Raw genomic sequence first — 15,085 nt, forward strand, 5'->3', positions numbered from 1 at the left:
TTAAGCAAAGCTTTCGACAAAGTGCCCCATGATATCCTGATGAGCAAACTAGCTCAAAGTGCGCTAGATGAAACAACTGTCAGGTGGATCCACAGTTGGCTACAGAATCGGATTCAAAGAGTGCTTATTGATCGGATCTTCTCAAACTGGAGAGAGCTAACGAGTGGGGTACCGCAGGGCTCAGTCTTGGGCCCAGTGCTCTTCAACATTTTTATTAATGACTTGGAGGAGGAGGTGCAGGGAATGCAGATCAAATTTGCAGATGAATATTGCGGGATAGCTAATACTTTGGAAGACAGAATCAAAATTCAAAGTGATCTGGATAGACTGGAGTGCTGGGCAGAAAACAACAGAATGAAATTTAATAGGGATAAATGCCAAGTTCTGCACCTAGGAAAAAGAAACCAAATGCACAGTTACAAGCTGGGGGATACGTGGCTCAACAACACTACAAGTGAGAAGGATCTTGGAATTGTTGTCGATCACAAGCTGAATAGGAGCCAACAATGTAATGTGGCTGCAAAAAAGGCCAATGCTCTTTTGGGCTGCATTAATAGAAGCATAGCTTCCAAATCCCGGGAAGTGCTAGTTCCCCTCTACTCAGCACTGGTTAGGCCTCATCTGGAGTACTGTGTCCAGTTCTGGGCACCACACTTTAAGAAGGATGCAGACAAACTGGAGAGGGTTCAGAGGAGGGCAACAAAGATGATCAGAGGACTGGAAACAAAGCCCTATGAAGAGAGACTGAAAGAACTGGGCATGTTTAGCCTTGAGAAGAGAAGACTGAGGGGAGATATGATAGCACTCTTCAAGTACTTGAAAGGTTGTCACAGAGAAGAAGGCCAGGATCTCTTCTTGATCATCCCAGAGTGCAGGACACGGAATAATGGGCGCAAGTTACAGGAAGCCAGATTCTGGATGAACATCAGGAGAAACTTCCTGACTGTTACAGCAATACGACAATGGAACCAATTCCCTAGGGAGATAGTGGCCTCTCCCACACTGGAGGCGTTCAAGATGAGGCTGGACAGCCATCTGTCAGGAATGCTCTGACTTGGATTCCTACACTGAGCAAAGGGTTGGACTTGGTGGCCTGTAGGTCCCTTCCAGCCCTACTATTCTATGATCTATGATTCCATGATTCTAAGTCTGCTGTAATGCGTTGTTCTGCCTTTGAAGATGTCCCATAAGCTTCAGCTAAAGCAGAATTTGGCTGCTACATGGTTAATAGGTGCATGTAAATGGGATCACCTTACACCAATCCTGAGAGAACTGTGCTGGTGATTTATTTGCTTCCAGGTCAAGGTGCTAGTTTTGACTTTTAAAGCCCTAAATCTGAAAGAACCCCTCTTTATCTCACCCTGCCTGGGAGGCTCTCCTCAAAGTACCTTCCACACATTATGTGTGAACAAGGGAGAGGGTTTTATTTGCTATGGCACTCTGCTTGTAGAACTCCTTCCACACAGAAGCATGAATGACACCAGCTCTACTAACTTTTTGGTGCCAAGTTAAAACTTGCAGTTTAGCTGGTTAGTTTGTCCATTTTTACTGCCTTGTCGTATGACTGGATTCTGTTTTGCCTTATTGTATTAGGATTATATGACCATTTGGGGGTCCTGTTTTGTACACCACCCTGGTATCTTTGGATGAAGGCTGGCTTAAAATCTGTTATGGTAGTCCTAGGAGCTATCCAAGGGGCCGCGGTGGCTTACTGGTTAAGACGCTGAACTGCAGACTGGAAGGTTGGCAGGTCAGCAGTTTGAGACCCGAGTGCTGCGTGACGGAGTGAGCTCCCGTCTTCAGTCCCAGCTTCTGCCAACCTAGCAGTTCGAAAGCAAGAAATTGCAAGTAGATAAATAGGTACCGCCTCGGCGGGAAAGGTAAAAGCGTTCCGTGCACCTCGGTGTTCAGTCATGCTGGCTACATGACCACGGAAGCGTCTTCAGACAGCGCTGGCTCTTCGGCTTAGAAACGGGGATGAGCACCGCACCCTAGAGTCAGACACGACTGGTTGGGGACACCTTTACCTTTAGAAGCTATCCATCTGAAATCATTCTGGACAATAAGCAATAGCTTCCACCTATCTCCCTGTTTAGTTTTGAATAGGAATACAATAGGAAAGTGGAGCACCTCCATTGCGTGCATCATATGTGCCTGGTGTGATGCTGATTTGCATTCTCACACATCTAAATCAAAATCTACCCATGCTTATGGTGTCATATTTACATGATTTATATGACTGCTTATTATTTGTATTCAGGGTGCTCAAGGTTTAACGGGGCCACCTGGACCTCCCGGGGCAAAAGGAGATGGCTTTCCAGGTCCAACAGTAAGTTAATTTCTCCAATAATCCCTCTGATAAGTAAGGACAGTAGACTATCTTCAGTATCTTAAATTGTATGATTCTTCTTCTTAGGAAAAATACGTATGCTGCCTTATACTGAGTCAGGTCATTGGTCCATCCAGCTCAGTATTTTCTATACTGACCTAGTTTGCATGTAACAACAGCAAATCATGGGTTAATTATTCCACAATTTACTGTGGTGTGTTCTGGGCACATTCTGCAGCCATCTGGAATATTCACCCTCCAACTGGGTCAATCAGGGGTTGCTATGTGACATCAGAACCCAGACATGGTAGGTTAATTGTGGGTTAAAGAATCCACAGTTAACCTACAATTAGTAGCTGGATCAGCCTGATCGAAGGTTAAATATTCAAAAAGCCCCCCCCCCCCACACACACCTCCAAGCTCTAAACTGAGACAAAAATCTCATTATTTTAAAATCCTATTATGTTTATGTCCTTACATGCTGTGAGCCTAATCTCCCTGTGTTTTTCTGATGCTCTTCTAGGGACTTCCAGGAATACCTGGTCCTCAGGGACCAAGAGGCCTTAAAGGAGCAGGTGATCCAGGGCAAAAGGTACTTGTGTTGTAGTAATATTTACCTTTCAGAATTATAACTCTGTCCTTTAAGCAAGTTGTGTAAAGTATAGGCACTCCTTTTTAAAAAAAAATTCTATATTTCTTCTGAAATGAACATAAATCTCAACTTTTTCCTAATCTAGAACAACATAAAGTTGACAGAATCTATATGGACCTGAATATTTAAGTATATTTATTATGTTTATTATATGCATTGCATTAAGAGTTAACATAAGAAAGAATTTTGACATGTTATGGGGCAGAAGAAACTCCATCTGCCAAAAATCTTCCTTGCGTGCAAACATTAGTGGCAGAAGATCCTTAATTTTCATGATATCTGACAATTTACACATGTGTAAATCTCTGTGTGTGTCTAAGGATAGAATCCAACTAAAGTCCTACTTAGAGTAGACCCTTTGAAATGAATGGGACTTAAGTCAGTCATGATTAACTTAAGTCCCATTCATTTCAATAGATCTGCTCTAAATAGGCCTTTGGTTGGATTATACCCTATATGTCCATCTCTAGATATGGATATAATATCCATATCTATAATATGGATATATATAATATCCATTTTCAATCAATCCTGTCCTTTTAGGACAATGTAAAAATTTAGTGGAAGCATTTTTCTGCAAGATTAAAATGACGGAATTGAAACCTGTCACAGCTTAAACCACAGAATAAAATCTACATTTCAGTTCTATTTCTTTGGTAGGCTACTTTCAGGGCTTCTAAATATTCCTCTTCCCAAATGAACGAAACAACTTAGGAATGTGTCAAAGCAAACTAATAAATCATTATTAGTCCTCTGGAGCATTTTCTGGCAACTGCAAACCAGTTTGGCATCATCCTCATGGTTTCACATAAGAATTCTGATAATGTCAGTCCATTTTGAGAATTACAGCTGTTAAAAAAAATTGATGCAGCAAAGTTCTCTATCCATTTGTTCAGATGAACACAATGTGCATTTGTATAGACAACCTCCACCTCCTAGCACTGAGGAATGAGGATCCTAGGGGCGTTGAACCTCTTTCAGCTCTCAGGGGCTGCATTCCAGTGGGGCCAAAGGTAAAAAGAGCAGAGACCAAAATACAAAAAATGCCACTATATTTTAGCTACCAGCAGTTGCAATGTCCTGCAACTCAAAATAGCAGGCCTGTGGTCAGTCTGACCAGGGGCATTGCATCATCAGTAATAAGACAGTTTACTGACTTTGTGGGTCAATGTATAAAGTGCAGGACAATAACAGGAAAAATCTGGAGAATGAATCAGTGATTGGAAGATGCGTATTTAAAGTAAGCATAGAAAAGGACAGGTTGCTTACCTGTAATTGTACTTCTTTGAGTGGTCACACATATGGGTTATGAGGCTGCACAGAGCAGTCATTTGGAATATTCTAGAGCTTAACAGAGTTTTAGGTGGGAGCCCCACCCACTTCCTCTGCACACGCTCTGAGCATGATGCCCGCCTGCTTCTCAGTTCCGAGTCCACCACAGTGGAGGAATTAAAGAAGACAAGGCATTGATGGAGGGGAGGAGGGTGGGTTGTGTGAGTTCACAAATGAGCACTCGAAGAACCACAGTTACGAGTAAGCAACCTGTCCTCCTTCTTTGTGGTCTCTGTGACTCACACATATGGGTGACTGACAAGCAGTAGACTTATCAGAGGAGAGATATGTCATGCCGGAATTGAAAAAAGAATGTTTGATGAAGGTAGATGGTTGAGCCCAGGTCACTGTTGCACAACTGTGGAAGCAAAACGCCTCTGAGGAAGGTGGAGGAGGATCCAGTGTTCCTGTACTTGCAGGGGTCAGGTAGGCGACCAGAAGTTGATAGGCCAGAAGTATGGCCAAAACCACCCACTTGGTGAAACATTGTGGTGACACAGGGTAACCCTTTTGGGGTCCTGAGTGGCAAAAGAATAAACGAGTAGGGTTTCTAAATGCTGACGTTCTGTGCAAGTAGAACAAAAGTGCCCATCTGATATCTAGGGAATGAAGCTTGAGCTCCACTGGGGCGGTAGGTTGAGGAAGGAGAATTGGTAGCATGATATCTTGAGCTAAATGGAATTGTGAAACAACCTTTGGAAGAAAGGGGCAGTCCAAACATAGCACCACTTTATCCCTGTCAAAAATCAGTAATGCCTGAGAGCACACAGCTCACTCGCTCTCGGTGCTGAAGGAATAGCGAGGAGGAAGGCTACCTTCACCATGAGGAGCCTAAGGTCATCTGTAGCCATAGGCTCAAAGGGCTTGGCCATCAGTTGAGCCAGTACCATCGACTGTCTCCAGGCCAGGATGCGTGGGGAGGCTGGTGGGTAGAGGTCGGAAAGTCCTTTAAGGGATCGTTTAATGTGGGGGTGCAAGAAAATAGAGAAACCCTCAATATTGTCCTGATTTGCTGATAAGGGTGCTAGGTAGACCTTGATGGATGACAGTGCTAGGCCCTTACATTTGAAAAAAAAGACGAAAATTCAATATGCTCGGGAGAGCACAGGAATTTGGGTTCTGTACCGTTGGGGCAAGACATTTCAGAAAGGCCTTCCACTTGGCAGTAGATGTAGCTGGGTGGAAGGTTTGTGGGACACAGTCATTACCTCCAAGACCTTGACAGAGAATTGGTGAGGTTGTTCACCTTCCATGCCATGAGATGTAGGGTCTCTAAGTTGGGTGCCTGATCTCCCCATTGCTCATTGTGAGGAGATCCAGGAGACAAGGGAGAAAGAGAAAGTTGTGGTTGGATAGAAAGAGAAGCATCATAAACTACGCTTTAAGATGCAGTAAGCCCAGTCATCCTGTATCTTGTTCACCACCCATGTGATGAGAGGGAAAGGAGGAAATGCATAAGTTAGGGTGCCTCCCTAGTGAAGAAGGAAAGCATCTCCCAGAGAATCTGGGGTGTGACCCACTCTGCTGCCAAAGGACAGGCTTTTTTTGTTTAGTGCTGAAATAAAGAGGTCGATAGTCAGGGTGCCCCACATGTTGAAGAGTTTGAATGTGTCTGTTGGGGAGAGCTCCAATTTGTGTGGGGTAGTTGCTGACCCACTGAGCAAGTCTACTAGAATGTTGGATGTACCTGCGAGGTGGATAGCGATGGGCGTAATGTGGCGACAGACACACTAGTCCCAGAAATTGAGAGTAAGTCCTACAAGTGGGAGAGATCTCATCCTGCCCTGTTCATTATATAGAAGACAACTGTGATGTTGTCATTTGCCATTCAGACAGACCACCCCTTGATACATGATTCAAGTGCCCTTAGCGCTATGGCTACTGCAAAGAACTCAAGTTCTCTCCTGCTATGAACATAATCTCCTGATCCATGGTGACTGTCAGGGATGGATGGGGCTTTGGAAGTTGAGTCCCCACAGGAGGTGCATTGGGATGGTCCACCAGTCCAGAGAATGTTGGACTGAAATGGGATGAGCTGAGCTGAGTGTAAGAGTCCATTTCTGGATTGAAGACCTGTAGGAACCATGACTGGAGTGGTCTTATATGGAGGCATGCTAGTGGATTTACTGCAGTGGTGGAGACCATGAATCTGAGAAGGTGCTGGAATGCTGGTTGCTCAGCATTTGTGGGCAGCTCTTAGTTCCTGCACAAGGTGTCATAGGGTGTCCACTCTGTCTGCAGGGAGATAGGTGAGGGCTCGAGTAGAGTCAAGAAGTTTGAGACAGGAAGAGATGGGATTTTTCCTTGTTGGCCTGCAGGCCAAGAGATTCAAGAAACATCAGGGCTATGCTGATGTTGGCACTGAGGCAGTTGTGAGAGGGGGCTACAAAGAGCCTTGTCTATATAGTGGTGGGACATGCTTGAAGTATCAGGTGTGCCACCATTCCTGCCATACACTTTGTAAAGGCTCTCGACACCATGATTAGGCTGAAAGGGAGAACCTTGAACTGGAAGAGCTTGTTGCCTAGGTTGAATCTGAGAAAGAGGTGAGAAGCAGGGTGTATAGTGATATGGAAATAGGCGTTGTGAAGATATATTACAGCGAACCAATCTCCTCGATGCAACAGGGGAAGGAGGAAGGAGAGTGTAGTCACCCTGAATTTCTTCGTGTAAATGTAGTGACTGGTGTCCTGAAGGTCAAGTTTAGGTCGAGGACCCCCATCTTTTGGGGGGACTGTAAAGTACCTGGAGAAGAAACCAGTGGTCCTTTGAGCAGGGGAGAGTTTTTCTATCGCACAGTTGCTCAAAAGGCTAGCAATTTCTTCCCTTTGAACCTGAATGGAGCAAGAGGAGAAGAAGACCCCTGTAGGAGGGGTGTCTTTGAATTCAATGGAATAGCCGCGGGCGATGATAGGGAGTACCCACTTGTCAGTGGTGATGGACCCCCAGGCAGGAGAAGAAGGTTGAGGCCTGTTTGGGTGAAGGGGAGCTGATAGTTAGGCTCCTCTGTAGGGGTCAAAGATGATGTTTAGATTGGTTGGGCTTTTTACCACAGGTAGGTTGGTGGTATTTGCTCTGAAAGGTTCTCCTAGAGTGGAAGGAGGAGTATGAGCCCCGTTTAGAAGCTTGGTTTGGGCCTGAATCAGGTTGGCGCTTAGGTGGCCATTGGCATTGCCAGTACAGATGTGTGTCAGGGTGGACACTGAGCCCATAGAACCTCAGAGCAGTTCTGATTCCGAGGAGGAACAGCCGTCCATGGGAGAGGAGCGCGCTCTTCCCTCCCAGGCCCTGCAGTGGGCAGAGATTCCTCCTACCGGCATTCCAGACATAGATAGCAGTCCTGGGAGTGAAAGAGCGTGGGAGGAGGACTGGCTGGATGCTCGACGTAGAGAGCGACGAGCTATGGAGGGCGTGGAAAGGAGGCGTAGTGCCCATTTGGCGTGCAAGCAACGGTCATGTCCAGAGGACCCAAGGGTAAAGGGGAGGGACTCTCCCTAGCCCATAAGTTCAGGGTCTGCAAGTGATTCTCGTTCAAACGGGGACCAACTGTTTCCAACCCGGGGCATAGATTACTCTGCTGTTCATAGTTTAGTCGCTGGTGATAGAGTTATTAAGTTGTAAAAAGAATAAAGCCTTGAAAAGAATCCTTTGTCTGTGTCTGGAGTTGGCTTCTGGAGTTGGCTACTGGAGTAGACTGAAAGAGGCTGGCTAGGGCCTCCTGACAATGTGGTTGTGTCACAAAGTATGAATGTAATGTGTATTGTTGATAAGAATTTATTGTATTTCATAAGAGTGCTATTCATAATAATCTGTGTGTACTAACTGTAAGTAATTAGTAACAGACATGTTTAGTTATCTGTGTGTTGTGAGATAACTGAGAGTACTGGAATGTATTCTTGGGAATGGTGGAAGGACAGTTGCCACAGGTGGGTTTGTTAAGTATTGGAAGCAGAACTCTGCTAGCTTAGGAGGGATACCTTCATTAAGTTGTTACTGGTGTCAATGGCAAACCTGCTACATTGAAAGAAATGGGAGTAGTGGTATGAGCAGGTTGAAAATTTAGGATGAGTCATCAACATAAGGGTTATAAAAGGCAAGAGTTTGATCTGATTGCCTAGAGAGATCATGGGAGAACAAGAAGCCTACCAAACATGATTACCTAGGCTCTGCAAACCATGCTTGCCAGATAGGTAACTATAAGATCTTAATGATGACTGCTGTGTTGGTTAAGAGGAATAGAACTTTGATTTTACTAAGTAATATGCTAGCCACTATTTCTATTATGCTTCTAATCTTCCTAATTGCATTGCATGCAGTAGTGTGCTTTGCTTGTTTCATCATTACAAAGTTTTCTTATTCTCTACTACTATTTGAGAAATAAATATATATTTTATGATATCTCTTGGTCAGGTGAGTCAACATACCTGTTCAGGTAAGAGAAACAAGCTAGTCGGATGGAGCGGGAATGGGTCTCCCACTTCAGCTGGTTAGCAGAGACCGCTGAGGATTGGGATCCCATTCCCATCTTCTGGGTGGATGTCTTTGTTTTGTAGATGGGATCAAGGGTGTCATCCATGGATGCATTGAAAAGGTCTTCACCATTGAATGGAAGGTCCTCCACTCTTGATCTAGCCTGCTGGAGTCCCAAGCATGATGTCTCAGAGAGATAGTGACTGCCATGGATTTGGAACTGCAGTCAGCCATGCGGCGTGCAGTGTAAATTTGTTGGCCCACGAGCCTGTGGGCTTCTGCTTGGAATATCGTTGCTAGGTTTTTGATGTCTTTTGTGAGATAGTCAAAAAGGTTGTTGCTTTTTCCCATAAGAACTATTGGTAGGCTGCCATGAATGCCTTGTACTTCACCTGGGCTGCCAGGGCTGTGGTGGAGTAAATTCTGAATCCCATCAAGTCTAACTTCCTTCCCTCTGAATCTATGGGGGTAGGCTGAGGCTTTTGTTTTGCCTTCAGTTGGGATACTTCCACAGTTACGGAGTTTGGTGTGGGGTGTTTGAAGAGGAAGGAACAATCCTCTTCCTGAACCCTATATAGATTTTCTATCTTTCTAGACATGGGTAGGAAAACTGATTACTTGATTATGTGCAGTACTGTTGGAAGCACTGGAGTAGTAACCAGTAGAGCTAAGTCTGGTTGTACCCTTTTAAAGACAGGATCCATGACTGGGACCGTAGGGACCTTAATCTCTAGTCCAAGGGATTTTTCCATTTTGAGGATTTGTTCCATGTATGGCCTTATGTCCTCTGGTGGGGAAAGAGGATTTTGATCCATTACTGCAGCATCCAGTGAGGAGGTTGAGACCTGGACAGACCAGGTGGATGATGAGTGGAGAGCCTCCATGGATACAGGAGGCTCTCCTCTTCAGACAGTCACCCTCCACAAGTACAGAGCAACAAATGCAAGGGAGGAGAGGGATGGGGCTGGAGTGTTCCTTCTCCTCATGCATTGCTGTCAACCCTTTTTTGAAGACCTGCACAGGGCATATGTCTCAGAGTGAAATGGAACTAATAAACAGTGACAGCAAAACTGAAAGTGCCCCAATAATCTCAGTGGAAGGGAGTTGAATTCTGTTGAAATAGATGGATAGTTGTTAGCATATAATGCACATTTCTTTGGGTTGCTAAAATTAATAAGTGTGTCAACAGTTTTCAGCATCTTTGTTTTTTTTCTCCTAAATTTAAACAATGTAGGGGAAGTACATGCCATTGTCTTTACATTTTTACAGGAATTGCAATAAAAATGTCTACATAATATAACATTTAAATTACATGGAGGGAGCAATCCTATGGCTGCTAGACAGCAGCTAGATGGCCATAGGATATGCCGTTTTCCAGGAACCAACCTCTCCCCACTTCCGCGCTGCCTCCGAGGCAGCGCAGAACAGCCCCGTCCTCCGCACTCTCAAGAGGAGCGCAGAGAGGCTGGAAAGGGGTGTGGCTGGGGGCATTCTGGGGCAGGGAGAGTGTAGCTGCCTGTACGACACACCCAATGTGTCATACAGCAGCCTCCCTCCCTGCTAGCCGAAAAAGTAGGGCAGGAGAAGTGTGGAGGGAACAATCCCCTCCGTGCTTCTCCTGCCCTGTTTTGGATAGGTGATCACCTCCAAGTTTGGAGGCATCCACCTATCTCGATAGGATTGCACCCTAAGTGTGCTTTCATTTTCCCCCTCAAATATATGAGGTCAAATACTTGTGGTGTGTTGGGACAATTAACTAACACGGGGCACTTTTTTTGTTAGCTTTGTTGTTTACTAAATACAAGTAAAATAACCCTGTAAATTATATCTCTTTAGGGCAGGTGTGGGCAACTTGTGGCCCTCCAGATGTTTTGGTCTACGGCTTCCATCAGCCCTAGCCAGCATAGCCAATGGAGAGAGATGATGGGAGTTGTAGGCCAAAACATCTGGCAGGCCACAAGATGCTCACCTCTGCTCTAGCGCATTAGAACATTTCCGATGCAAACTGAATATTTTCCTGTGTAAATTACCCTATTAGCCTAATTTGCATCAGAAATTTTTCTGAAACAGATTTTTTTCCTATGCAAATAACCCTATGCAAATGAATCTAATTTAAACTGGAAAATTTTCTAATTATTTTTTTTCTAACTACCCCCACATCATTGCATGCAAAGCATGTAATCTAACACTGAGCTGTATCAGGTACAGATTTAGATTTGAGGGCAAAAAACTCCCCTCTTTGCATGTCTTGCATTTGGCATTTGATTTGCTCTTATAGAATATTTGAGAAAGAAATTTAATGCTTGCTTATCAGAAACCTTTTTATTTTAATTGTAAAAGGTAGAATAAAGAGTTTACTAAAATAATATATGGAATCTTGAGAATATTTGAAATGTGGGATATAAATGATTATTGTTATTATTATTATTGATACTTTCACTTTGCAGATATTTGGTAACAAATTTCATTTGCTTATTATTATTATTATTAAACATTTCTATACCGCCCAATAGCCGGAGCTCTCTGGGCGGTTAACAAAGATTAAAAACATAAAAAATACAATATACAGAGGCTAAAAACCATTTACTTAAAAAAAACACATGAACATTTATTTATTTATTTATTTATTTATTTATTTTCTGTACTACTGACATCTTGAAAGGAAAAAAAAATATTATGTCCAATAGAACTTTTTCCCACCTACCCCCCATCCCCAATTTAAACAGCACTGTTTTAATCTCCACATACTTAAAAACAGCTTTGTTTAACCAAAGAGCCCCTTAGTAATAAATTTACATACAAGTCAAGTTGGAATTCAACTACGTATCACTGGTTCAGAATGTTCCCTAAAGCTCAATTGGAGCTCTGTTCTCTTGACTTGAGAAATGGCTCGCATATGTGCACTGCAGAGAAGAGGAATTTTATGTAACAGAGGCCCAATTCACACAAAACGGCCTGTGGGATGCATGAACAGTATAGGCCTGGCCCTCTTGTCTATAGGGTAGACATTAAGGGCAAAGGAGCACAGTTGTAATCACAACTGGATATAAAATGCATGTAAATGCCATTCGAAAGCTGGGTTTAATGAAAGCCATAGCCTAGATACTACAGCACTAAGAATAACCTAGCCAGCATTGTAACTGAATAACAGAACAAAGACTGAAACCACCAACATGGACCCTAGGGACAAGGCAGGACCAGCTGCAGGGAAAAATATTTTTAAAAACCTTTAGCCTGCTGGACTCAGCTCTTTTAGGGAGTTATGCCTGGGTCAGTGCCAGCTTCGGGGTTTTGATGGCCCTTGGGCAAGGCCCCCTCAACAGGCCCCCTCCCTCAGTGAGTCTGCCTTCTCACTGCCATCGTCACCAGCTGCTGTTGCTCCTGCTCTTTCTCATCGTTACTACCACTCAGAGGAGGGCAACAAAGATGATCAGGGGACTGGAAACAAAGCCCTATGAAGAGAGACTGAAAGAACTGGGCATGTTTAGCCTTGAGAAGAGAAGACTGAGGGGAGATATGATAGCACTCTTCAAGTACTTGAAAGGTTGTCACAGAGAAGAAGGCCAGGATCTCTTCTTGATCATCCCAGAGTGCAGGACACGGAATAATGGGCTCAAGTTACAGGAAGCCAGATTCCGGCTGAACATCAGGAAAAACTTCCTGACTGTAAGAGCAATACGACAGTGGAACCAATTACCTGGGGAGGTGCTGGGCTCTCCCACACTGGAGGCCTTCAAGATGAGGCTGGACAGCCATTTGTCAGGGATGCTCTGACTTGGATTCCTGCATTGAGCAGGGGGTTGGACTCGATGGCCTTGTAGGCCCCTTCCAACCCTACTATTCTATGATTCTATGATTCTACTTGCTTGCTTGGCAGACAGAGAGCCGTTGAGCAAGGAGGTGGTGGCACCTCCTGCTCCTCCTTCTCACCACCACCCTTGTCTGGGCCAGAGGGAGAGGCAGGTGAACAACCAGGTTGCCATGGTGAAGAGGAGGAGCAAGTCCACGGGCCTCTTGTCAGTGGGCCCCTGCTGGGGCGTGGGCCCTTGGCAGGTGTCCCACCATGCCCACCCCTGACACCTGCCCTGAGCTGTATGACTGTTCCTCATCCCAGGAGTCTTCTTGATCTCACACATAATTGCCATTTAGGGGTGAAATTCAGAGGAGGCCTGGCTGGGCCCAGCCTATGTAATTATATTAAAGACTGGGCATCATTCTAATAACTTTAGTTTTCATTAAGTCAAGCCATATTTTCCATTGACCTGGAGATGGAATTGCATACCTTTGAGAGCATCCAACACTTCATATACTTTTCATATTAAACAATAACAACAAGCATATGGTACTGAAAGCAAATGAATGTACAAAAGTACATTACTGTGGACCTGGTTCAGATAATACTTGAGGGGTTCACACTGGCCTTGTCTCTGCCAAACATCTAAATGCAGATGGCACACTTCAAATCCGATGTGTATAGGCCAAAATCGTGCGGTTGATTCCCAGATTTTTATCTTACCATGTAGGTTGCATCAGCTTGGCTGTTGCCACATGAACAGCTGGGCCCAGTGGATGTGGGGACAGCGTGCCAGCTAGGTGGCCATGTATCCTAGTTTACATTTGAAGCACCTTTTGTTCTAAGACCAGGCCAGCCTAAGTCTGCTTTAAAAAAAAAAAAAAAGACCTTGTTCAAACCTTGGTCCTCTTTTTCGGTGACATGTTTCCTTTTTTTTGGCAATGACCAGGTTCGCATGACCCAAATCACTGTGGTTTATTTTAATCATGCCTGGAGCGAGGCACAATTTCCATAATCACCACCTGGGTTGTTTCCCCCTCCAACAAGCCAGGCCTCCTGGGTTTGGATGACACAAGGAGCCACAGCCAGGCGGTGATTATGGAAATCGTGCCTGGTGCATGCTGCAATTTAAATAAGCCACAGTAGTTCATTTTGATAGTAAACTGGTTCAATGTGTGAGTTGCTTGCCCCATCCGTACGGCTGGATCTGACCTGTCAAATATTATCTGAAATGACCCTATGAAGTCTTTTGAATGCGGCTGGAAGCTGCTGGGCCAAATTGGCCTGTATTGCCAACAAAAATGCAAAGAAAGGACCTCTTTTCCTCCATTTGACCTGTTGTCACCACCCTGTCACTTCCTTTGGTTAGAGAATGGGGAGAAGGAGGAAGAGAAGGAAGGAACAGTAGGTAGGGTGGCCACTTATGCATTGGCAACGTGGGGAAATGTATCGCCGAAAAGAGGACAAAAGAGGGCATAGATTTGCATATGTTTTACATATGCTAATTTATATGTATAGATGCAAATGTACAAATAATCACTGTAATTTAAGTACAAATATAATACATACCACCACAGTGAGGAAGACACTGGGGCTGTTCGCATGACCCGACAGCCCACCATGAGTGATTTAAACTACGATGAGACTGTGGTGCATGCTGGGGTGGGGTTGGCCGCCATTTTGAACATGCAACCCCCTCGTATAAACAACCCTCGCATAACCCACGGCCTGTTTTAGGGTTCTGCGAGGGTTGTTTAACCCTCACATAACCTAGGCTCACTGGGTTTGCATGACATGACAGCCCCTGAGCAGGGGCTGCATATGCAACCTGGCACCTGTAGGTGCTGCAGCTCATTGTGGATTAAATAACCCATGACAAGCCATGGCATATCATCCGAATCCAATCTGTGACTAGGTGACCTGTGGGCCTGCTCAGGCTGTTGTCTGGGTACTAAGAATTGATGGGCAACTTCAAGGCTCCTGCTCTACTCCTTAGGGTTTTTTTAAATCTTTAAACCAGATTTGGACTGGACAGCCTTTCAAAGAGAAGAGACCTTCAAACAGAGGCCTGTCCTCTGACAGCCCTTCCAACAGAGGACTGTCTTCTGCAAAGTAGGACACATGGCCACCCTAACACTATGCAAGTGAAAGAAGGATGCAACTGTCTTGTGTGCACCTTTCTCCCTCCCTCAAGCTATGTTAGGCAGTGTGGGAGAACCTCAACACTACTTAAAAGCAGAAAGAGGCTTCATAAGGGCCTTTTCTGTGGAGGCCCCCACTCTGTGGAACTCTCTCCCTAGGAAACTCCACCATGCCTCCTCTTTAATGAGCTTCCGCCATGCATTAAAAACGTGGTTGTTCAGGCAGGCATTTGGGGTGGGTTAGGGTATTTTAGAAAACATTTTTATTGTAGAATTTTATTGTTTTAAACTGTTTTATTATACGCTGTACATCGCCCAGAGTGGCTGGTGACCAGCCAGATGGGCGATTAATAAATTTAATAATAATA

The 15,085-nt window shown here is 44.6% G+C and overlaps 1 protein-coding gene across 1 annotated transcript in view; it reads left to right on the forward strand.

The window, feature by feature from the left end:
• The window catches only part of COL28A1 (collagen type XXVIII alpha 1 chain), a 130,852-nt gene that overhangs the window by 88,293 nt on the left and 27,474 nt on the right, over positions 1 to 15,085 (forward strand). The window contains exons 24-25 of the mRNA XM_084858746.1: positions 2,261 to 2,329; positions 2,853 to 2,921. Of these exons, the coding sequence (XP_084714872.1) occupies positions 2,261 to 2,329; positions 2,853 to 2,921 (138 nt within the window). The remainder of the gene's footprint in view (positions 1 to 2,260; positions 2,330 to 2,852; positions 2,922 to 15,085) is intronic.

This window comes from Heloderma suspectum, chromosome 5 (genome assembly GCF_057233095.1).
Source record: "Heloderma suspectum isolate Gila_16-S chromosome 5, 16-S_ref, whole genome shotgun sequence".
NCBI lineage: Eukaryota > Metazoa > Chordata > Lepidosauria > Squamata > Helodermatidae > Heloderma > Heloderma suspectum.